The sequence below is a fragment of the Culex pipiens genome, chromosome 2 (genome assembly GCF_016801865.2).
Source record: "Culex pipiens pallens isolate TS chromosome 2, TS_CPP_V2, whole genome shotgun sequence".
NCBI classification, from domain to species: domain Eukaryota; kingdom Metazoa; phylum Arthropoda; class Insecta; order Diptera; family Culicidae; genus Culex; species Culex pipiens.
Window position 1 is genome coordinate 215,992,375 of NC_068938.1, and position 21,192 is coordinate 216,013,566.

At 37.3% G+C, this 21,192-nt stretch overlaps 3 protein-coding genes across 5 annotated transcripts; 2 read left to right on the forward strand and 1 right to left on the reverse strand.

The window, feature by feature from the left end:
- Nucleotides 1-2,399: 2,399 nt before the first annotated feature.
- On the reverse strand, nucleotides 2,400-7,423 carry LOC120429783 (mediator of RNA polymerase II transcription subunit 18). The gene is made up of 3 exons (XM_039594841.2): nucleotides 6,862-7,423; nucleotides 6,703-6,793; nucleotides 2,400-2,887 (listed from the first exon to the last, which is right to left on the reverse strand). Exons 1-3 carry the CDS (start codon nucleotides 6,990-6,992, stop codon nucleotides 2,465-2,467), a joined length of 645 nt encoding a protein of 214 aa, XP_039450775.1. The 5' UTR covers nucleotides 6,993-7,423; the 3' UTR covers nucleotides 2,400-2,464.
- Nucleotides 7,424-7,597: 174 nt separating this feature from the next.
- LOC120429784 (uncharacterized) lies at nucleotides 7,598-11,610 on the forward strand. Of its 3 annotated transcripts, none has more exons than XM_039594843.2 (5): nucleotides 7,598-7,808; nucleotides 8,659-8,857; nucleotides 10,343-10,703; nucleotides 10,791-10,834; nucleotides 10,942-11,610. In XM_039594843.2, the coding sequence occupies exons 2-5, from the start codon at nucleotides 8,717-8,719 to the stop codon at nucleotides 10,984-10,986; spliced, it is 591 nt and encodes a 196-aa protein (XP_039450777.1). In that variant the 5' UTR covers nucleotides 7,598-7,808; nucleotides 8,659-8,716; the 3' UTR covers nucleotides 10,987-11,610. The 3 variants fall into 3 exon arrangements, with proteins under 3 accessions (XP_039450777.1, XP_052564164.1, XP_039450776.1); XM_052708204.1 differs by having other exon boundaries at nucleotides 11,117-11,610; XM_039594842.2 differs by lacking the exon at nucleotides 10,791-10,834 and having other exon boundaries at nucleotides 11,117-11,610.
- A 670-nt stretch (nucleotides 11,611-12,280) lies between these two features.
- On the forward strand, nucleotides 12,281-18,954 carry LOC120429785 (delta-aminolevulinic acid dehydratase-like). The gene is made up of 5 exons (XM_039594845.2): nucleotides 12,281-12,411; nucleotides 12,478-12,852; nucleotides 12,917-13,064; nucleotides 17,588-18,040; nucleotides 18,576-18,954. Exons 2-5 carry the CDS (start codon nucleotides 12,743-12,745, stop codon nucleotides 18,849-18,851), a joined length of 987 nt encoding a protein of 328 aa, XP_039450779.1. The 5' UTR covers nucleotides 12,281-12,411; nucleotides 12,478-12,742; the 3' UTR covers nucleotides 18,852-18,954.
- The last annotated feature ends 2,238 nt before the right edge of the window (nucleotides 18,955-21,192 follow it).

A 21,192-nucleotide genomic window follows, 5' to 3' on the forward strand; every position in this document is an offset into this window, starting at 1 on the left:
TTATAAAGACTTCGACGCCCAAGCCCTAGGTCCAAGGCACCCATATTAAAACGTAGAATTTACGACCTTTGGATTATGAGCCCAGTGAGCGGTCCAATTAATTTACACGGACGGGACAAAAAAAATAAAAGACTAAAAACTACACTCAAAGGAAAAATATATTTCAAAATCTGCAACAGTGGATTTGCTGCAGAAAATGTCACATTTTATAACATTTTTTGCAGCAAGCCCGTAGATCATTTTTGCCCGCGTGTAAACATTTCAGCGATCTGCAGTTCTCACCAACACATATAATACGGGGATGGCGTCGCTATGTTTAGACCACGGAATACCCGAAAAAATCCAGAGAAATTGGATATTTTTGGAACTCTTTATTCCCGGGAAATTTGGTCGAAACTTCCGGGAATTATGATACTTATAAATTTTGAAGCAAAATAATATAAAGCCAATCAGAAACACTAGATGACTTATATTGTATACAGATTATTCTTGTTGTTAATTCATTTATTTCTGACTGATTCAACCTTCTTGGCATTTCGCTGCCCTATTCTATAAAGAGGAAAATATTTAGCCATATTGATGTTCGAAAAAAAAAGTTCGAGATTTTGGGGCCACCGGGTTAGTCCGTATTGTGGCCAGATCACCTATTGCACTAAAAATGTTCATATTGAGGTTTGCCGTTGAAAATTATGAAGTTTGACACCCATCATGCCTTGTGGACCGGAATTCCGGAAATGTCCCCCCTTCGGAACATTCCCGGGGCCACCGGGTTAGTCCGTATTGTGGCCAGATCACCTATTGCACTTAAAAATGTTCATATTGAGGTTTGCCGTTGAAAATTATGAAGTTTGACACCCATCATGCCTTGTGGACCGGAATTCCGGAAATGTCCCCCCTTCGGAACATTCCCGGGGCCACCGGGTTAGTCCGTATTGTGGCCAGATCACCTATTGCACTAAAAATGTTCATATTGAGGTTTGCCGTTGAAAATTATGAAGTTTACCACCCATCATGCCTTGTGGACCGGAATTCCGGAAATGTCCCCCCTTCGGAACATTCCCGGGGCCACCGGGTTAGTCCGTATTGTGGCCAGATCACCTATTGCACTTAAAAATGTTCATATTGAGGTTTGCCGTTGAAAATTATGAAGTTTGACACCCATCATGCCTTGTGGACCGGAATTCCGGAAATGTCCCCCCTTCGGAACATTCCCGGGGCCACCGGGTTAGTCCGTATTGTGGCCAGATCACCTATTGCACTAAAAATGTTCATATTGAGGTTTGCCGTTGAAAATTATGAAGTTTGACACCCATCATGCCTTGTGGACCGGAATTCCGGAAATGTCCCCCCTTCGGAACATTCCCGGGGCCACCGGGTTAGTCCGTATTGTGGCCAGATCACCTATTGCACTTAAAAATGTTCATATTGAGGTTTGCCGTTGAAAATTATGAAGTTTGACACCCATCATGCCTTGTGGACCGGAATTCCGGAAATGTCCCCCCTTCGGAACATCCCTGGGGCCACCCGGGTTATTCTGGATGGTGGTTAGATATCTGATGGCATTCTCATTGGTGGAATTAACAACTTTGTAGAACATTGTTTCTTCCTATTTGGAATTATATTCGGTTTATTTGAAAATTTCTGACAGGTGCACAAAGTACACCACGCGACTGCTCTTGTAGTTTTTTTTTGCGCGACTTCCCGAAGGTTATACACCTGTCCAGTTGCTTTGCCATCATAAGTTTCCAAAATATCTAAGTATTGACAAAAAAAATTTTGTTTTGCAAAACATATTTTTTTTGCGGTGCATTTTTAAACAAGCCCAAGCATGGTAAATATGATTATCAATGAAGAAAATTTAATTTTAGATTGTTTCAGTTTATTAGACTTCTATTTTCATGAAAATTTGAAGTTCATTGGAAAAATATTTTTTGCCCCCTGATTTTTCAGACCAATTTTGAACATAAATATTGAAAAATATTTGCAACGGCCTAAATTAAATCAATCTAAAAAAATATATTTAAACTTAGAACAATTATGTTAACTCTATAATATATTTATCAAAAAGCTAAAATTTACAAATTACTGGTGTTACAGAACAAAATAACCGAGAAATTTTATTGGACACTTACCGGCCACACTATCGTCAGCATAAAATAGCAAAATAGTCACCAAACACGCGCGCGCAAAACAAAAGCACCTCCCCGATTTATTTGCGCACACACAAAGTGAGCGTAAAATTTCGCGCAAAAACATGCTCTCGGCATGACTCACATTCCTCGTAAATTTTCATCTTCAAAACCCGCACCGAACGTCATCAGAAGAGAAGTAGGAGGAGGAGGAGGAAATTTTTTCTTTTATCTTTTGCCAGAAAAAAAAAGAAACGAACGAACCGCAGCTTCCGATTAGGCAATTTTTAATTATTTTTAGTATATTTGCTTAATTTATTGTGTCTCGCGATTGCTTAGGGCATTTGGGCAAACCGTTTGTAGTCGATCTTCTCCAACTGCACGAGCGGTTTGAGCTGTTCCGCAAAGATTCTCATGTCCTCGGCGATCGCGTCCTGTCCGGTCGGAGCGAGCACCGACAGTTCCACCAAATAACTTTGCGAAATCGGCTCCGCACTGTTGACCTTGAAGATCTTCGACACGGTGACCTTCATGCGGCCCTTCCGGAACATGTAACCCTTGGTGATGTACTCAAAGTCCACCCGGAAGCCCATCTCGGTGAGGAAGTCGACCACGTGGGGCGAACAGGCAATGTCCAGGCTGCTGCGGACCAGAGTGGGACGGGTGCGGTCACCGAGTTCGGGTTGGCCGATGTACCGAAGCTGGTAGGGAGCGTCCACGTCTTGGGCTTTGCGGACGCGGAGGGTCATCACGGGGGCCTGGAATAGAAATTGTATTCAGTTAATAATGAGGGCTAGATAAGCAGAATATCTATTTACTGGTCACAATCAGACATCTTAACAACCTTCTACACAGTAAAAAAATGTGTAAGTTTGTAAGGTTGAATATTACCTCTATTGTGATGTAATTTTACCTCAATTTAGACTGAAAAGGTGACTTGACACTAGAAAAGTGGTAAAATTACACATTTTTAGAGGTAAGTTTTTTTTCTAGCAGGAGTATACCCCTTCCCAGAGGTAATATTACCATGTTTTTTTGTAACTGTGTAGTGAACACGGCTTTCCGCAAAGCATTTAATTATGTTTGGGAATTTGTTTGGGAAAAAGCAACTTTTTTTGTCAATTTTTTGTAATTATCATTTTTCTGTCAATTGAAAAACTGATACAAAAAAAAGACCAAAAGACTCATTAACTCGCGGCCACAAAGCGAAAGCTACAAAAAACTGTTCTGACCGTTTCCTACTGTTTGTCACTTCCACACCAATCGCTACCAAAAACTCTCTCGTTGCATCATCATTTTCCAACATGCGAAATACAAATTACCGTCAAACTGTGATAGTGCAGGCCAAAACAGCACCGAGTTGGCATGTTGTTAGATTCTCTCCTCTCTGAACGTATTCGTGTGTGACTCGGGTCGACAGACGGAGTAGGCAAATAAATTCACGAAGTATTTGTGTCGCTGGGAGAAGCGATTGAGCAAGTCGCTGGCAGCCTTAGTGTCGTGTTCGCTCGCGACTGGTTGCGAGCTGCAGTTGGCAAAGATTCGTTCGGCGATGAGTGAGTGATTTCTGATCTTTAACCGAAAATCAGGATCAGGTTTTTAATTGGAAGAAAAATGAAAATTACAAAAATCCTTAAATACTCTCAAATATTTAAGTAATGTTTTGAGGCCTATTTACGATCAGAAGATAGCTGTTCTGGTTGAATTGCACTTTTAAAAAAAATCAAATCGTCTAGCCAAAAACAATTATCAAATTAAATTTTGAGAGCGTATTTTATTGTCGAACCTAAAATAATAAAAAAAGGGATTGGGACTCAATCAAGTTAAATTGATAAAGTAACGAGTATCTCAAATCAAAGTGAGCAAGCAACTCTCCATTATTGATGTATCTGAAAATGTTGGTTTAATAGCGGAAATCTGCAAAAGTGATGAGAATTGGTCGAACGGCTTAGACTGATTAAAATGGGTATATTTATAGAATTTTGAAAATAACAATTTTTGGAAAATATTACGATTGAAACGCTATCAAGTTAAATAACTTTTTGGTAAATTTTCTCTATAAGTTTGTTATTTTCAATAATTTTCAACAAATCCAAAAATTCCTATATTTTTGTTTCAAAAACGTTGAGTCTTCTGAAATATGCTTCTGAAACATGCTTAATATGATTATCAATAACTAGACCCGTTTTTGTTTGGCCATTAGGGTGACCTACGTCATGTTGAGGTGGTCCAAAAAATCACCATTTTCGTCGATTTTCATAAAAACACATATTTTAAAAAGTCATAACTTAGCGCCGTTTCAACCGATTTTAACTCTGTTAGACGCAAATAAATGGAGATTAGGCAAAGTTTTGATTAGGCAAGCATTTGAAAAGTCTCATGAAAACTTCAAATGCCGTTTTGATGGATTTTGGACCAAAGGGCCTATTTCTAAAAATATTTTCATCGGATTCTTCAGATAAACTATACGTGTTAAGTTCTAAAATTCAAAAAAATCGTATATTTTTAGAAAATATTCAATTTTCTCAAATCCCAGAGAAGCATAAGACGGGGAAAAATTTCATATAGCTTTTTCACAAAATACGTTTTTTTTGAAAATTTAAGGCCGTTGCAAATATTTTTCAAAGTTTATGTCGCCCCCTTCAAAATTGGTCTGAAAAATCAGGGGAACAAAAATTTTTTTTTTCCAAAAAACTACAAAATTTGCATGAAAATAGAAGTCTAATCAACTGATAACATTCTTAAATGCATTTTTCTGCATTGATAGTAATATTTAGCATGTTTGGGCTTGTTTGAAAATGTTTTGAATTTTTATAAAATTCCAATATACAGCACCGCAAAAAAACTATTTTTCGCAAAAAATAAAATGTTCGTCAATATTTCGATATTTTGGAAATAAATGATGGCAAAATAACTGGACAGGTGTATAATGCATTTTTAAACACTTTTTTCATTAAAATATTGAAACCATTGCACAGTGGGCGAAATGGAACCCAAAATCGGACTTAATTGAACGCGGCTGGTTCCCTGGTATGAAAAATAGTGTTTCTTATGTAAAAAAAATCCGGGGAATCGATTGGTGATGGTTTCATCCACCGCACGAAACGGCAAAGGGTCCATTTTGCCCCAATTCCCCATTTTTTTACATTTTTTCTTGAAAATCGGTCTGTATTTAGAGCGGAGACTTTATGCGGCCATCAAAAATGCACTTAACTTATGTGAAAATGTCCCAGGAAAAATAACCACTTGCACCGCAAAAATCATCTTGGGTTCATTTAACCCCAATTCCGCTATGATAGCATTTTTGGCCATTTTCAAATGTTAGGTCAGATTTTAAAAATCTGAAAATATTTTTATCGTAAAGATCAGACAATCTATATATATAAAAAATTTCGATGGTTTTGTTCGAACGCGAATCAGTTCAATACGGAGCGTCAGATCGAGGTGATCTTTGTTGCGATAGGTTCGTGTAAGCCCAAGGAAGGTTTATACGCAAACGAATTGGCACTTTGGCCACTCTGGAACCGATTCCGGAGCATCGGAAAATTGTATGGGGAAAGTTACGTAAAATCAAATTTTGATCACAGGAGGCTGAATAAGCAACAAGAAAAAAACGTCAATAAACGAAAAAAAAGGCAGAACGAAGTTTGTCGGGTAAGGCTTGTTTCACATAAGAATGACGATTTGCACTTGCTTGTTTGACTCATTTATGTTGATATAGAAATTAAACAAAATAAAAAGATTGAAGAATCAGTTTTGGGCCAATTTTCCCAAACGCAGAATAAACTACCTTTTACATAATTTTTATTTTTATCAATATAAATGTGTTAAACTATCAAGTGCAAATCGTCATTCTTATGTAAAATTGTCTGATCTTTACGATAAAAATATTTTAAGATTTGTAAAATCTGACCTAACATTTGAAAATGGCCAAAAATGCTATCATAGCGAAATTGGGGTCAAATGGACCCTTGGTGATTTTTGCGGTGCAAGTGGTTATTTTTACTTGATTCCTGGGACATTTTCACGTAAGTTAAGTGCATTTTTGATGGCCGCATAAAGCCTCCGATCTAAATACAGACCGATTTTCAAGAAAAAACGTAAAAAAATGAGGGATTGGTGCAAAATGGACCCTTTGCCGTTTCGTGCGGTGGATGAAACCATCACCAATCGATTCCCCGGATTTTTTTACATAAGAAACACTCTTTTTCATACCAGGGAACCAGCCGCGTTCAATTAAGTCCGATTTTGGGTTCCATTTCGCCCACTGTGCATTGCTCGTAATTTCAATTTGTATACTTTTTTATTTTTTTGCCCCCCCCCCTCGACTTTGGTCAGAGTCGAGGGACATAAACTTCAAAAAATATTTGCAACGGCCTAATTATTTTACACTAAAAACTAGAATACAGTGAAAGTCTATATGATATTCGCGTTGTTTGATACAGTAAATCATGAAAATTTTACTGTATTAAAAACATACGATATGTTATGAAAAATTTAGTATTTTGCACTAATAATTGTAATACTGTGAAAATTTATTGAAAATGGTCGATTAGAAGATTCATTTACTTACCTTTTCATTCGGAACCTTCAAACTTAGACACATCTCATAGTCGGAGAACGTTTCCGGTCCGGTGTCCACATTGTCACAAAGTCCTCGCAACCTAAAATTGAAAAATATTAAGATTATAATTCAAAACATTACTTTTACCTACTGCCAGACGAAACTCACCGGTGCAGCAAATGCTCGGCCGCCGAGTCCAGGATCGAGCCCTGCAGCAGAAACTCCTGGTTCGGAATGATGTTCGACTGGAGCGCCTGGTGCAGCAGGTCCACCGCCGGCGTCAACGTGGAGGTGGCCATCGCGGGTTGAAATCCGGAACGAAACGAACCGAAGCAGGCGTCTTCTCTTCGCTTGCGAAGAGACTGAGGTAAACAACAACAAAACGGAGTTTGACAGCTCGTCGCAGTAGCCGGCTTACGGAGGGTGGTGAGGTGAGTTTTTTTAATTAGTTGGGTGGTGAGTATTGTTGGCGGCCATGTTGGATGCGATTGATGTCATGTTTTTTACAGGATTGTTGAGGTTGTTACTTAGCATAATTGTGTCGATCAGTTTATTAGGGTAAGTCAATGTTTCCATTTCTGTCAATCAGTCAAATATCTGTCGTTCTGTCTGTAACAGTTTACAGTCAACTGTCAATTCGAACCAGCAAACTTGTTTACAAGTTGCACCACATTCGTCGTGAAACATTTCCCTTACATCACACTGCACCACTTGCGAATGTAAACAAAAACGCACGAAACAACTTTCAAAGCACACTCTGTCAAAACTCAAGGCAATCTTGTTCTTCGTCTGACCCCTCGCCCACGGACCCCTCATTTTAAAACCCCCTTATGTACTCACTGGTTGTTCATTGTAGAACCAGAGGAGAACCCGTGTGTGTTGACGTTGAAACGTCGTGGTGGACGGTCGGGCCGCGCGATTTCGCGTTTTATTTTCGCGAGTACATTTGTACATAAAAAATAAATCTGCAAATGGGCAGTGTGTAGTTTAAGGAACGGCTTATGTGCATTTACGTACTGGGATTAAAACGGGGAGTCGTAATTTATCCAGTCACGATCCGTGCTCGTGAGTGAGCAGATGACAATAACGCGTCTTCGAGAGTCATTTTCCACTAGGTAAGATTGATTTTTGCTTGGCTACGTTTCATTCTTGGATCGATTTCTTTGACGGTGGTGAACGTCGAAGCAGGGTTTTGTCGGTGAATGTGCGCAATTTGGGTGGATTCCCTCACATCTAGTAGGCGCCTTAATTGTGCAAGATTTGTTTGTAAACTATCGACATGGGGTTGGAGAGCCTGTTTGCGAGATATTACATAAACTGCGCTTAAGCTCGATTAGTTCAGAGCCTGCTGCTGCAGCTATTGCTTACCTTCTTCTGTTTTTTTCTACCGTTCGCTTAAACGCTCGAATCGCTGTAGGTTTCTGTGTCAGTACAAGCTTTGTCGCGTGTCCAAGCGTGAAATTGGAGTCGTTCACCATCCCCTTGCTTTGTCTTAACCTTCAAGGTCGTTCGCATGGCCTACCTTGATGCATTTCGGTGCAACTTTCGCGCAATTCGAGCTTTTTGGTTCAGTCGACGCCTACTAGGTTGATTCGAACTCCCGTGGTTCATTGACTGAAAGTGCTCCAATCAGCCTCATTATCTTGACTCGTTTATCGCGCTTGCTTTCTTATCTCGGTGACCGGACCATATGGTACACGCACAGCTAAACCAAACAATTGGCCCTCTTCTCTCGGTTTGTGGTTTGTACACAAATCACGTCGTCGTCTGCGGACCACTTGTCATCGCGCGGTGCAACCGCAGCAGGCCTGGAACTTATCAATTTTCCTCTCGGTTTCGTCCAGCGTTCCGCGTTTTGACATGGCTTGCTTTGCTTTGCTTACCCTCAATGTTTACTTTGTCATAAATTACTGTTTCTGTAAACATGCTCTCATTTAGCGTTTCTCCTTTTTTTCTCTGTTACAGCTGATTCGACACCTCCAGTGCACACACCTGAGTTGATAAACTTTAGTCCGTCAGGAAAATGCACATGCACATGTCGTTCTGGTGGGGCGCGGACGTCGGCGATGTGTTCTTCAAGGGGCTGACGGTGAACACGACCGGCGCGATGGTGGCGCTCTGCGTCACGCTGACCGTGCTGTCGATCCTGTACGAGGGCATGAAGGTGAGTTGATTTTTTAAGCCCTTTGCGAAAAAAATTAAAAGGTTAAAAATGAAGTCTAACCGGACGCCACGGACACCTGCCTCTTGGCTGATAAGAGTCAAAAGATACAAATGTGTTGATACCGGGATGACGGGGCTTTCCGTTTACTTCAATCAAAATTTTGTGTGAAATAAAAAATGAGAGCATTATCAGTCTTAAATGTTTGTCTGTGGTGAGAAGAAAACGTTGGCATCAGCAACATTGTTTCAAATATAATGGATTCTCAGTTACCGTCATCTGAGGTGATTCGGAACATTGTTTTGTTTGAAAAGCCGAATTAAAAAATTACTGATTTTTGTTAAGTGTAACTATTTTTTGAAAAGGTCCTAAGCAATACCTTCGTTTTTGTATTTTTGTCATTTTTGTCACGTTTGCTCGTTTGCACGTTTGTCATTTTTGTCATTTTTGTCATTTTTGTCATTTTTGTCATTTTTGTCATTTTTGTCATTTTTGTCATTTTTGTCATTTTTGTCATTTTTGTCATTTTTGTCATTTTTGTCATTTTTGTCATTTTTGTCATTTTTGTCATTTTTGTCATTTTTGTCATTTTTGTCATTTTTGTCATTTTTGTCATTTTTGTCATTTTTGTCATTTTTGTCATTTTTGTCATTTTTGTCATTTTTGTCATTTTTGTCATTTTTGTCATTTTTGTCATTTTTGTCATTTTTGTTATTTTTGTAATTTTTGTAATTTTTGTAATTTTTGTAATTTTTGTAATTTTTGTAATTTTTGTAATTTTTGTAATTTTTGTAATTTTTGTAATTTTTGTAATTTTTGTAATTTTTGTAATTTTTTGTAATTTTTGTAATTTTTGTAATTTTTGTAATTTTTGTAATTTTTGTAATTTTTGTAATTTTTGTAATTTTTGTAATTTTTGTAATTTTTGTAATTTTTGTAATTTTTGTAATTTTTGTAATTTTTGTAATTTTTGTAATTTTTGTAATTTTTGTAATTTTTGTAATTTTTGTAATTTTTGTAATTTTTGTAATTTTTGTAATTTTTGTAATTTTTGTAATTTTTGTAATTTTTGTAATTTTTGTAATTTTAATAATTTATGTAATTTATGTAATTTATGTAATTTATGTAATTTTTGTAATTTTTGTAATTTTTGTCATTTTTGTCATTTTTGTCATTTTTGTCATTTTTGTCATTTTTGTCATTTTTGTCATTTTTGTCATTTTTGTATTTTCGTACGCTTTTTATTTCCAAAGGCCAGGCCTACCACGCAAAGTTTATCGCAATTGTGATTCGGAGAAATGAATTCAAGCAGTGTTAAAGAACCGTTATTAGTTTGTGAACTGGACAGATATTTAAATCTAGTTTTAGGGGGTGATTTACTGAAATTAAATTGAGTTTGAGATTCAGTGCAAACTGACCAGGAATTTTAATCTATTTAAAGTTGTTTTATGTTTTTAAACACTTATTTACGAATTTACCTTTTTCCAGGTCCACGGCGCCAAGGTGCGTGCCCGCGCGGCCCGCGAGCGCAAACGGTCCGGTTCCTGTCCGCCGCCGAGTGAGTCCGCCACCCTGCTCTCGCTGGAACTCCCCCCGAGCGGACTGCGGCCCCTGTCGCGCCGCGTTTGTGCCTTTCTCGCCGAAGCCACCGTCTTCCTGTTCCACAACATGCTCGGGTACGCCCTCATGCTGACCGTCATGATCTACAACGGGTACCTGTTTGTAGCGGTTGTTGGTGGAATGGCCATCGGGTACTTCCTCTTTGGCCACATGTCCATGAAGGTCAACATGGAGAACGTCCAGGCGCGACAGACGAACGTGATTTGTACGGCACGCTGCCTCCAGACAGGTTAGTCGGGAACTGTTAGTGAAGTGTAACGCGCGCTTGTAACACTAACCCTCGTGTCTTGTGTGTATATTTTTTTGTTTATTCTAGCCGAATCCTGTGCAATGAGTCATTCCGCACCCTGTCCCTCCTCTGTATGTGACGATCGCTTTTGAGTTTCCCACCATTGAGTTTCACCTTTAATTCTGTTAACCCTCTTTGTGTTTTTTCCCCCACCATCTTTATTCCCACCTTTTTCTAGCGATCCAAGCCACCCCGAAGCAACTATCAAACCCTCTGCTCCTGAAACCCAGATCAACTGTCATTCCCACCATTTTGTTTTCGTCCGCAACGCCTACTGCGTGATTTTGTTTGATTTAAAATTTCCGCTCATTTTTGTTTAATTTTGTTTGCCACAATCGTCACACCTTTCACAGATTCGTTCGACCAACCTTCAGCGTCCGCACCCAGTCAGGAATCCGGCGGCGACGACGCTGGACCGTCAACCCGAGTAACCACCGTAGCAGTGTGCCACTGACTTTTCTCAGTGTGGCAGCGATTTATATGCACCCTTTTAACGTTTTCAAGATATTACGTAATCTCAGTGTCTCAAGTCTGGAAATTGCCGTATTTTAGCGTTCGTTTAAGCTCTAGAGAGAAAGAAGAGGAAGCAGCTGTAAGGGTTTCCAAATTAAGCGCACCACCAAAATTCTAAGCCATTTCTAAGCCGTTTAGGGCAGGGTAGATAGTGTAGTGTAGCAAGGGCTGAATTGCAATTTTCTTCTACGCAGGCCAAACAAGAATACAACAAAAAATAATAACTAAACAAAAAGACAAATATGTAGCATTACTCTGTGATCTGTATATAAATTAGAGGAGCAAACAAAATATTACAAAAAAGAAGAAGCATACTACTAAAGTCGTACTAAGCCGATGATTTGTCGTTTGCAGCCAATATCGAGTGTACCTTTATAGTTGAGAAGAAAACACAAAAAATATTAAACAAAAAAGCAAACGTCGCGAAGCCAATCATATTTAGTCAGTTGGTTGTAATTTGTCGATTAGTTTTCTCCCCCCAGGTTAAATGTGGTGCTGGCTATTTGGGTAAGATTTATTTTTAAACACCACCTTTATTTTTGCTAAATTTTATTCCAGTTTTTGTGTTATTTTAAGAATTTATTCTTTGTGTAAACTATTTTTAATTCTAAGTTATTGCAACATAAAATCATTGCATTGCTTTGGTATCGAATGCTACCGCTGCCAAAATTATTTAGTTAGAGTTCTTATAAAAGATATTGTAAACTTAGAGATATAATAAAGTATCACTGTTAGAAAAAAAAAATAAAGTTGTTATTCATAATTTAGATAATCCACTTAAAAGATTATCTTATTATCTTATTATAATATTTTGATTTTATATTATTTGGTTTTTCTGTTGAATCCATGAAAAGAGTTTTAAAATTTGAGCTCAACAATTGAAACACGCTTAATACTTCTTATATACATTTGTTATTTTCTTTTATTTTAAGCTTGCATTCAACTTGCATGCAACTTTGCATGCAAGTGAATTGTTTCAACCATCAAAACATCAATATCTTCTGTCAATTCCAAATAAATAAGCCGGGTCTTAAGTATCAAATTTATTTGCATTCTTTTCGCTGCAATGTTTTTAACTAGAGGGTAAAATTACAATTCTGTAATGTAAAATTCATTGAATTTTGTGTCTGTTTAAGTAAGTATGGATTCAAATACATATCAATCTGCAATCGTTTTATTTACAAAACATCTTCGATTCCAGGAGTATCTTGCCGTACTTACCAACACTTAAGTCACAACAACCGCAAAAAAAAAAACCATTACAATCACATTCCTGAAACCGGACTTCACACACCATTCGTTACACAATCACTCGCCGATAGGTCTTGAGGGTGAAAGTCAGAGCGTTGATAGAAGTCTCACGTTGCATCAGTCGCGTTTCGTATCGCGAAAAACGGGACTGATAAACTCAACAAAAATACGCTACAAGCACTCGAAATCATTTTAATTCAAGTCATTCCCCAAAGATGTCCCTGACGAAGCTCCACAGCAGCATATTCCATCCGACGTTGCGCAAGCTCCAGTGCCAGGACGTGGACATTGCGGCCCACAATTTGATGTATCCGATCTTTCTGGTGTGAGTGTCGACTTGATAAAAATCAATTTGAACCGCTATTTGAAATGGTAATTATCACTTGCAGGGAAGATGACGATGCAATTCAGGAGATTCCCAGCATGCCCGGAGTGGCCCGGTACGGGATCAACCCACTTAAGAAGCATTTGACGCCGCTGGTCGAGAAGGGACTGGCGTCGATTTTGCTGTTTGGAGTTGTGGAAAAGTTGCCGAAGGTATGTTGTTTGAATTTCTGCATTTTCTAGTTAGTAATTAAACACAAGAGTCTATTTGAGGGAAGTTATCAGCTAAGGATTCGGTCCGGATTCAATCTAATTGTTGCCAACTTATTTTGATAAACTTTTAGAAGAATGTTGCGTTCTCACTTCTTACTGAGCTATTTATCACCTAATTTCAGTTGAAACCGCCTTTTAATAGCTAAACATGAACATTAAATTGCTGAAATTCTATAATTGAGTGCACGATGGAATTACACAAATGAAAATGTTGCACCACCTATTGAATAAAATGTAAGCTCTGGCTTCTTCTGATTATAACGCTTCACAAATTTAAACTTTTCGGGAATATTTTTTAAAAAAAAGGTCAAATAAACCAAATCCTTTTATTTTTTGCTTTTTGAGTATTTTTGATTTCTATAATTAAGGCTGTTTACTGCCCCTGATCACATAAATGTCCCATATGCATTTTCATCACTTTGGAGTTCATGATGCAGTTTGGTTCAAAATCGTGTGATCTTTCAAAAGAGCCTTCAACATCCAGTACTTTTTTCTATAAATCAGGAGGAAATCAAGTTTTTTGGCGAAAACTTAACACGAAACCTTCAAATGTTTAAAAATGCATTGACTATAAAAATAAAATAATTTCACAGAAAAATAGTTTAGAAAGAAATGTTTCTGATTTTATTTATTAGACTTAAAGTTTGTTTTCAAATAAATTGTTTATCTACTTCTGGGCGAAAACTGAGCAAAAATCGTTAATTTACTGATAAGCCTAAAAAATTATAAGCTGAATTAAATAAAAATTAAATTAAATATTAATTAAGAAATTAAACATTGTTGGGCAAATATTCTAGGTCAAAAAAATGCTTGGACTCAAGCTTCTCTGTCTTTAGATTTTGTTCTGTTCTGTTTTTCTTATGCTCTGAAATTTGAAGGTTTTTTAAAATTTTGTAAATTATTATCGAATTTACTGTAAAAACATTTGGTTGGATTTCAGTGTAGAAGTAAAATAAATTTCTAATTTGAAGTCAAGTTTTCAAAAAAATTATGTTAAAAGTATCACAAAAGCTGCAGGCAAATCTACATATGTAAAAATTTGCAATATATCTATGAACCAGAATTTTTTTTCAGATGTTATATTTTATTCCAAGCTGCGGGCCAAAATTTAAAAAGAATGAAAATTGTCTAATCTGATTTAAAAAATTAAAACTAAAAGTTTTAAAAATGGACCTTATATTACTGCGGGCGTCAATAATTAGAGTTCACGCGCGGTGATACGACCGCAAAATGATGGCCGCATGACAACCGCTGAACAAAATTTTGGCTGTTGTCAAAGGTTGCCTTGAGTTTTTAGCTGACTTTTTGGAAAATATTCAAAACAAATCAAGTTGACAGTCAAATCAACGTAGAATTTCAGTTCAACTTGCTGATTTTTACACTGCGGTAGTTAGGCGGCAATAATCTCCTGTCATTCACAGCGAAGGAGAAACGTGGTTTTATCTTGCAATAAGCAATACAATTTACGGTCTATTGAACAAGTTTTTCTTTTTTATTATATTTGTTTGCCTTTTTGGTGCAAACTGCTAATAAATCTCGTATTAATTGTAGACAAATTGCAATCAAAATGTTGGAAATTTTTGTTTAAAATATTGTTTGGTTTTTTTTTTTAAAGTTAATAATTTTCAGACTTTTTTTAATCAATCAGATTGAGGAATTGAAAACTATAAAAACATCTATTTTTAAGGGATTCATGAAATTGTTGTTCAGGAATACTTCTACAGAACGATACATTTAAATTTTTGTAATGCTTCAAAATAAAATAAAAATATCATAGAAGTATTTTTGTCACTTTCACACTCAATTTAAACCATAGATTTTATCATATTTTGATTAAAGAACTGAAATGATCAAAAATAAATTGAAATTCACCAAGATAAAATCTGGACCCATATTTGAAAAGGGCTTCTCAGCATTCTGACAACTGATGCTATTTTGAAAATTCCTAGACAACAGGTAACTATAAAACAAAACCTTCAGTGATAGGATGTGGCAGCCACATTGCGGCTGTTATTTCGATGCTTCAAAACCGGTCCGAAAAATCAGGGGGCAAAATAATATTTTTTCAAAAAAATCTGAATTTTAATGGAAATAGAATAACCAACTGACATGAGTTTGAAATGCATTTTCCTGCATTTGAAATCATATTTAATATGTCTGGGATATATATTTTTTTTAATTTTTGTAGAATTCCCGCAAAAAGTTTTTTTTTGGTGAAAAAAAAAATTCAATATTTCGATATTAGAAAGAAAAAAAAAATGATTGCAAAACAACTGGACAGGTGTAAAATACATTTTAAACACTATTTTCATTCAAATGGTAATACCATAGGCTGTAATTTAAATTCATATATTTTTGAATTTTTTTTGTCCCCCTCCCCTCAACTTTGGCCAGAGTCGATGGACATAAACTTCAAAAAATATTTGCAACGGCTTAATTAGATTGAAAATAAATTTGCCTTTTTGATTTTTTCAACAAAAACAAAAAAATACATTAATTAATATTGTAATTTATGTATTAAGGGCATTTTTCCATTAACATTATTTTTAAGAGTTTCTCTAAAAACAATTCACAGCAAATAATCCGATGGTAAAATCGCATGCAAAAGCATGCACATCACCTTTGTGAGCAAAAGCATGTAATATTGTATGAGAAAACGTGTACACAAAAAGCATGTACAAAAGAAAAATAAATAAATTTTGCACACCCCAAAAATAACAACAATCTGGTGAGAGTCATATCCAGATTACCAAGTCCGCGCCCCAACCGTCTCGGCTATCTCACCGTCTTGTAAATGTTGTGTTCAACGCCGATGTACCAGTAGGTTTCCCGTACGTCGTATACTGAATTAACTGTATACGATGTATGAGGAACGTACAGCTACATCGGTGTTGATCCTATAAGGTTTACAGTGGCGGGATAGCCGAGATGGCTGGGGCGCGGACTTGATAATCTGGATATGACTCACACCAGATTGATGTTATTTTTGGGGTGTGCAAAATTTATTTATTTTTCTTTTGTACGTGCTTTTTGTGTACACGTTTTCTCATACAATATTACATGCTTTTGCTCACAAAGGTGATGTGCATGCTTTTGCATGCGATTTTACACAGAAATTTTTTTACTGTGAAGCAAAACGAATGATAGTTGATTTTAACCTTGAGACAATTGAGGGACATGCCTCAAGCTTTAAGGAAGTTAAGGTTTCGGTTCGAAAAAGTTATTTAATATTAAAATCCGATGGTAAAATCGCGTGCGAAAACGTGTACACAAAAAGCATGTACAAAAGAAAAATAAATAAATTTTGCACACCCTAAAAATAACATCAATCTGTTTAGAGTCATAACAAAGTCCGCGCTCCAACCGTCTCGCCTATCTCACCGTCTTGAAAAGTTATGTCCAGTATGTACCAGTAGGTTTCCCGTACGTCGTATACTGAATAAACTGTATACGATGTATGGGAAAAGTACAGCTACATCGGTGTTGATCCAGCTAATTTCACAACGGCTAGATAGCCGAGATGGTTGGGGCGCGGACTAGGCAATCTGGATATGACTCTCAACAGACTGATGTTATTTTTGGGGTGTGCAAAATTTATTTATTTTTCTTTTGTACATGCTTTTTGTGTACACGTTTTCTCATACAATATTACATGCTTTTGCTCACAAAGGTGATGTGCATGCTTTTGCATGCGATTTTACACAGATTTTTTTTACTGTGATGTTTTCTCTGCTAGCTTTCAAATGTCACCCCAATTTACTTTCTTCAACTAGGTTTCGACAAATATTGGTTGAATTCAAGCTTTTTTGTACACAAAAATAAATGTTTGAATAAAGTGACCACAAAAAAGAAACTGGAATAAATAGCTGTAAATGTATTTATGTAATGATATCTTTTTACAATATTTTATAATTGTATTTTATGTCAATTACTGATTGAACGTTTTTGATCTTTTAAATAAATTCTTTGGAATAAATCTGAATAGATTTTTTTTTGTATTGCAAATTAATAACAATCTTACGATAGGCCGTTGCAAATATTTTTCAAAGTTTATGTCGCCCTTAATTACACCTCCGCCCACTTTGTTAAAAAAACTTGAAAATAGAAATAGATAATAAACTGACAATAATTTTATTTTTTTTCATTTCATTTCGCATTTAGCATGTTTTAGCTGTTTATTTGTTTTAGCTTTTGTAAAATTCCGATGCACATTACCATGCGTTTTTTCTTCGGGGAAAAAAACCATTGAAGCTTGAATATTTTGATTGCAAAACAACACTGGACTTGTTTAAAAATGAATTCTGTAACACTTTTTTTTATATGTTGAAACCAAGGCTTGTCATTTCAATTATTATATTTTTCAATTTTTTTATGCAAAAAAAAACAATTCAAATAAATCAAAACATTGTTTTAGATGTCTTGACTAAATCATTTTTTAAAATAATTTTCCCATCCCATTCCAGGACCCCACCGGCACCGGTGCCGACTCGCAGGACAACCCCGTGGTCAAAGCGCTGCCGCTGCTCCGCAAATGGTTCCCCGATCTGCTGATCGCCTGCGACGTGTGCCTCTGTCCGTACACCAGCCACGGTCACTGCGGTGTCCTCACGAAAGACGGCGTCATCGACAACGAACCCAGCATCCAGCGGATCGCGGAAATCTCGCTGGCCTATGCCCGGGCTGGGGCGCAGATTGTGGCCCCGTCTGACATGATGGACAACCGGATTTGGGCGATCAAGAAGATTTTGCGGGAGAATAAGCTGGAGAATCGGGTTTCGGTGCTGTCGTACTCGGTCAAGTTTGCGTCCGGATTTTACGGACCGTTCCGGGATGCGGCCAAATCGGCACCGGCCTTTGGGGACCGCAAGTGCTACCAGCTGCCGCCGGGATCGAAGGGGATTGCACGACGAGCTGCGGTAAGACCTTTTTGAAATGCCCAACTAGAGTTGGAAACATTTGTTGCGCAGTCTCAGAAACAATATTTTGGTGGGCGTTTTGTTTTGGTTCTTGAAAATTCGGCAAAACACAGTTCATTATGTACTGTAGCTCCACCACGTGGATCTGACTATCTAGCGGCGTCGAGGAGTCAAAAGGCAATGGCTCTTCTCTCTAAAACAAGCTCGAAAAAAACTGAAGCCGGCATCGTTCTTTGTTTTGCTTGCTCCTACTCCCTCGGAAAGTTCTGAATTCTTTAGAAAGCTTGGGGGTTTCAGAGTGGGGGATATTATTTGTGCTGTGGGAAATGCTTGCGCAAGAAGCATTATTGGAGAAAAGTTCTTTGTAATGGATTCTGTGGAACTTTTTCTGTTAGGAAACTGAGAGATGTTGAAGAAGGCATTGGCTTGAACGAAAACTAAACTAGTCTTGTCAGTTTTCTTCATTACAAAATTTAACTCATACAAAATGTATAAGAATTATTTAATCAGGATTTAAAATTCTCCTCAATTTCAGAAACGTGACGTCGAAGAAGGCGCCGACATGCTGATGGTGAAGCCCGGCATGGCCTACCTGGACATCGTCAAGCAAGTCAAGGACGACTACCCGGAGCTTCCGCTGTTCATCTACCAGGTGTCCGGCGAATACTCGATGCTGCTGAACGCCGGCAAGATCGGCGCGTTCGACCTGCGGACGGTGCTGTGGGAGGTTCTGGTGGGAATGCGCCGGGCCGGTGCGGATTGCATCATCACGTACTTTACGCCCACGCTGCTCGACTGGCTGCGGGAGTAGACTAACCTGCGATGATGAGCTTCAAAGTTGTTGAGCGATTATTGTACTTGCTCGTGTAATTTGAGTTTGATTTCAGACATCGAAACGGTGTGGGTGTGTGATTAACTCTTTAGAAGAACTTTGGTTTGTTCTGAGAACAAAAGTGCAAAATCTTATTTGTGTCTAGATTTATTAATAAAAACTGAAATATTCAAACAAGTTTCAACACTCTTCTTAAATTGATGCAAATGAGCATTATGCAACACAATCCCTCGACTCTTGCAAACTGAAAAATTCCATCAAATTATTCTCGATTTCCCTTTGAACGTCTACAAAACACACCATTAAATCGCGACGACCTTCCCCTTTCCACAACAATAGTGGCAACATTCTCAGCGAAGGGTGGCCAACCGTGCATAAATCCACCCAAACAGCCACCCCCAAACAACACCCAGTCCAGCACCACCAATGGACCGTTTGTCTGTTTATGACTGCAACATAAATAAACAAGTTCACGTAGAAATGCAACTTCATCCCTCAAACCACCCACCACCCCCATCATCTTACAAATTTTTACTCAATGTTCTACACCGAGAGAACTTTGCAAAGGTATTTGACATTGCAACGAAAACAAACAAACAAGTCGCCCTTCTCTCCTCTCATAACCGAGATTATAGCAAGCTTTTTGTTGTCCGCGGGTGATTATGCTCTATTCCTCTCTTGCTCGAAAATGTTGAGAAGGCGCTCTGTTTTGTTTTGGTTGTAAATTTCCTCTCAAGTGGAGGCGGCCACCCGCTTGCTGTGGGTGGTGGTGATGGGAGAAGGATGCTGAACGGAAAGGGAGCGAGAGAGAGCTTTGCTCTCTCACGAATGCTCATGGTTTATGCAAGACGGCCGAAAAAAGCATAATCGGAAGTTTGGCGTTCGCGGAAAAGTCGTTTTGGATAGTGAGATTGTGGCATTTGCTAAATTCTTAGCCTCAATTTTAAAAATCAATTTTTCTTAATTTTGCTTCAAAATTAGAAAAGTCGAAATTTCACACATACATTGTTTTTGATCTCGTTTATTTTATGTAAATTAGAATTTGCATTCAAAAAGTACTCGTATTTGTCTCGTTTTCAAGATATAGCCACCGACATGTTTTAAGAAAATTTGTTATGCAATTGTCTAAGAGATATTGAAGATTGGACGTTTGTTTGCTGAAATATAGCGGCTTAAAGAAAAAGAATTAGGAAAATTGAGGTTTTCTAAGTCTAATGGGCTATCTACAACCACTTAGCTTTGACAAGTCTTCTTAGCTTAGGAATTTGAATCAATGTAAATGAATTAAAGTAATCAAATTAGAAACTTGACGTAGGGTTTGAAAAATTTCAAAATCTGCGGTAAGTTGACGTTTCCATATCAAAGGTAAACAACCCAGCAAATTTTCTAAGTTGATTGTAGATGGCGGCCGTAAGTTACGTACTTTCTTAAAAAACTTATCTATTTTACTTTATTTAGAAATTTAGATGTTCTAAGTTAAGTGGCTGTGGATAGCCCATAACCCATCATTTTCTAATGCCGATGTCTCTGCAACTGCAACAGATTTTCAAAAATTAAAAAATTTAACATTCGTGAAATTTTCTGATCTTTTCTAAAACAATATTATTTTTTAGGAAGACCAACATTTTAAAAATGCGTAAAATTAAATGTTAGTCTTGATTTTTTTCAGAAATTCTTAACTCGGTGGCAACATTTTTGACCATACTTCTCTATTGCCCAAAATTTGCGGGTTTTATTCCCCTAAAACATATCAACAAATCTCTCAAATAAAAAATCGGATTTTGGGAAATTAAGTTTATTAGCTTAGCTTAGCTTAGCTTGGTCGACCGATTTTGGGAAATTAAGTTTATTGTAAAAAAAAGTTAATGAAAAAAATCGGACAGTCCTCATCAATATCTAAAACTTTGCAGAAGACACTAACTTGACAAGAAATTTTTTTCAAAAGTTACAGATTTTCGAATGCTTACGTACTATTTTTGTATGGGCAGCTGCCGAAGTTGTATGGAGACTTTTATGGATGAACCAATGACGCAAGATGGCTTCTTTAGTCATAGAGAAGACCCCCACAAAGTTTGAGCTGAATTGAAAATTACAAAAAATAGAAATGGTTGAAATCAGCCAATTTATTAGAGATTTTCTCACTCATAATAGTAGTTTATGCAACAAGTTGCAAAAAAAGGATTTTTTCAGCACGAGTCGTACATTTATCCAACGAGGTTCACCGAGTGGGATAAATACGACGAGTGCTGAAAAAATCAAGTTTTGCAACGAGTTCCATACAACATTTTTTGCAATTTCGAAAAACACCCATTGAGTGAAA